Below are 1,995 nucleotides of genomic sequence, written 5' to 3' on the forward strand. Positions count from 1 at the left end.
TATGTATGAATGTATGTATGAATGTATGTATGTATGTATGTATGAATGTATGTATGAATGTATGTATGAATGTATGCATATATGAATATATATATGTACGTATGTATGCATGTGCAAATCACCACACAGTGTATATATCTAGGATGCACTTTCAACGCAAGCTCATCAATATTACCTCTCCTTCGGTAAATAACCTTTGGGAAGAACTTTTTAAATGCGAATCAGAGGCTACAAAGTGACTGCGAAGCTCGGAGAAGGCAGCTTCGCCTCCGTCTACGCCGCCAGAAGAAAGAGCGACAGGACACCTGTGGCCATCAAGAAGGTGCCTCTCGATATGGTGCACACTTGGGCCGAGCATGAAGGACGCCTTGTGCCCGAAGAAGCTGCCCTTCTGTACAAGGTGCAGCACGTTCCAGGTGTCATCAAGCTCCTGGAATGCATCACCACGGAGGACACCATCTTCATGGTCATGGAACGCGTTTCTAGGTCCATGACCATTGAAGATTACTTGAGGACCCACGGACCCCTGAAAGAGAAAGTGATCAGGAGGATCTTCAGGCTCCTGGTAAGGACGGTCGAAGGATGCCTGGATGCGGGGGTTTCCCACAAAGACATCAAGACAGAGAATGTCTTAGTCTTCAGAGACCGGGAGACTGGAACCCTCGACATCAGGCTGATCGACTTCGGGTGCGGGGAGTTCGTGAGGGGAGATCGGGGCACCGACACGGGGGGGACCGAGATGTATTGGCCCCCGGAGTTCTTGTTCGAGGGCGAGTACCTCCACGTCCCTGCTACGGTATGGAGCCTCGGGACTCTTCTCTACTACATGCTCTGCCGCAGGGACGCCTTCCGCACCGTCGGAGACATCCAGAAGGCGAGACCGAAGTTCGGTCACGAAGTCCCGGAACAGTGTCGGGAGCTTCTGGCGAGGTGCTTCGCCAAAGACCCCGACGACCGTCCTTCCGTCGAGGGAATTCTCTCTCATCCTTGGCTCCAGAAGTCGTCCTCGAAGAGACACGACGCCAAGAGGAAGCGCCTGGCAGAGGAGGACCTCTCTGCGTCGACGAGGGAGGCCGAAGGGCGCAAGAGGCGTCGCCATGATGACGGGAACCGCCGGCGAAGACCCGCGGCAAGTCACAAGAAGAGGAGGAAGCAGGGAAAGCTGTCCGAATGATCCTCCGACGGGTCACATAATAAAACAATTATAAAAAGTAAAAAAATATATATATATATAGGAATAAGAAATAAGAATAGAAATAAGAAATAGAAATAGGAAATGAAAAAAATGACAAAAAAAAAAATAAAAAAAAATATATATATATAAAAATGGAGGTGGGAGGTGACCCCTCAGCTGAATAAAATCGTCGTTATGCGTTATCCAGAGGAAAATCAATAGTGTGCGCCGCAAGATGCAACTTTATCGTCATGGGCTGAAAACTCTTGGGCGCGAGAACGGGCCCTCCAGGAAAAGATGGCGTACGATGCGTTCCCTTCCCCTTGTAGCTTCCAGTCGAGCCTTTTTCCTTTGTCTTTTTCACCTTTGTCGTCTCCATGCATGACTTTCTGTTGATGATACATTTTTCGTCGTCTGTGTTGGTTTTACAGCAATCATTCCCTTTCCCTGTCGATTACGAGTCCAGCATGTGATCCAAAGACCAAGTTGAATATCGTGTAGCTGCCAGTGCAGACTTTTCCTTTGTCTTTTCGCCTTAGTCGTCTCCACGGAAGTCGTTCTGTTGATAATACCTTTCGAGTCGTCTTCGTTGTCTGCGCCTACAATAGAGACGGTTGTTGAACAGGGGGGGGAGGGACGATTTGAATCTTGTTGCTTTCGACATTTTTCTTAACTCTGACGTCATGCTTTGCATTTTTTTTTGTCATTTTTTCATTTTCTTTCCTTTCCCTCTTCTCTTCTTTTTTTCTTTTCTTTCCTCATTTCTTATTTTCCTTTTCTTTCGATTGTCTTTTTCTTTTCTGATTTTGTGTTGTTTTCTC

The 1,995-nt window shown here is 47.3% G+C and overlaps 1 protein-coding gene across 1 annotated transcript; it reads left to right on the top strand.

Moving 5' to 3' along the window:
* The first annotated feature begins 214 nt into the window (after window positions 1-214).
* On the top strand, window positions 215-1,174 carry LOC143039839 (serine/threonine-protein kinase pim-2-like). Its single transcript, XM_076210092.1, has one exon. It carries the CDS (start codon window positions 215-217, stop codon window positions 1,172-1,174), a length of 960 nt encoding a protein of 319 aa, XP_076066207.1.
* Window positions 1,175-1,995: the final 821 nt, after the last annotated feature.

This window comes from Oratosquilla oratoria, chromosome 27 (genome assembly GCF_046742065.1).
Source record: "Oratosquilla oratoria isolate Oo_2021 chromosome 27, ASM4674206v1, whole genome shotgun sequence".
Taxonomy (NCBI): domain Eukaryota; kingdom Metazoa; phylum Arthropoda; class Malacostraca; order Stomatopoda; family Squillidae; genus Oratosquilla; species Oratosquilla oratoria.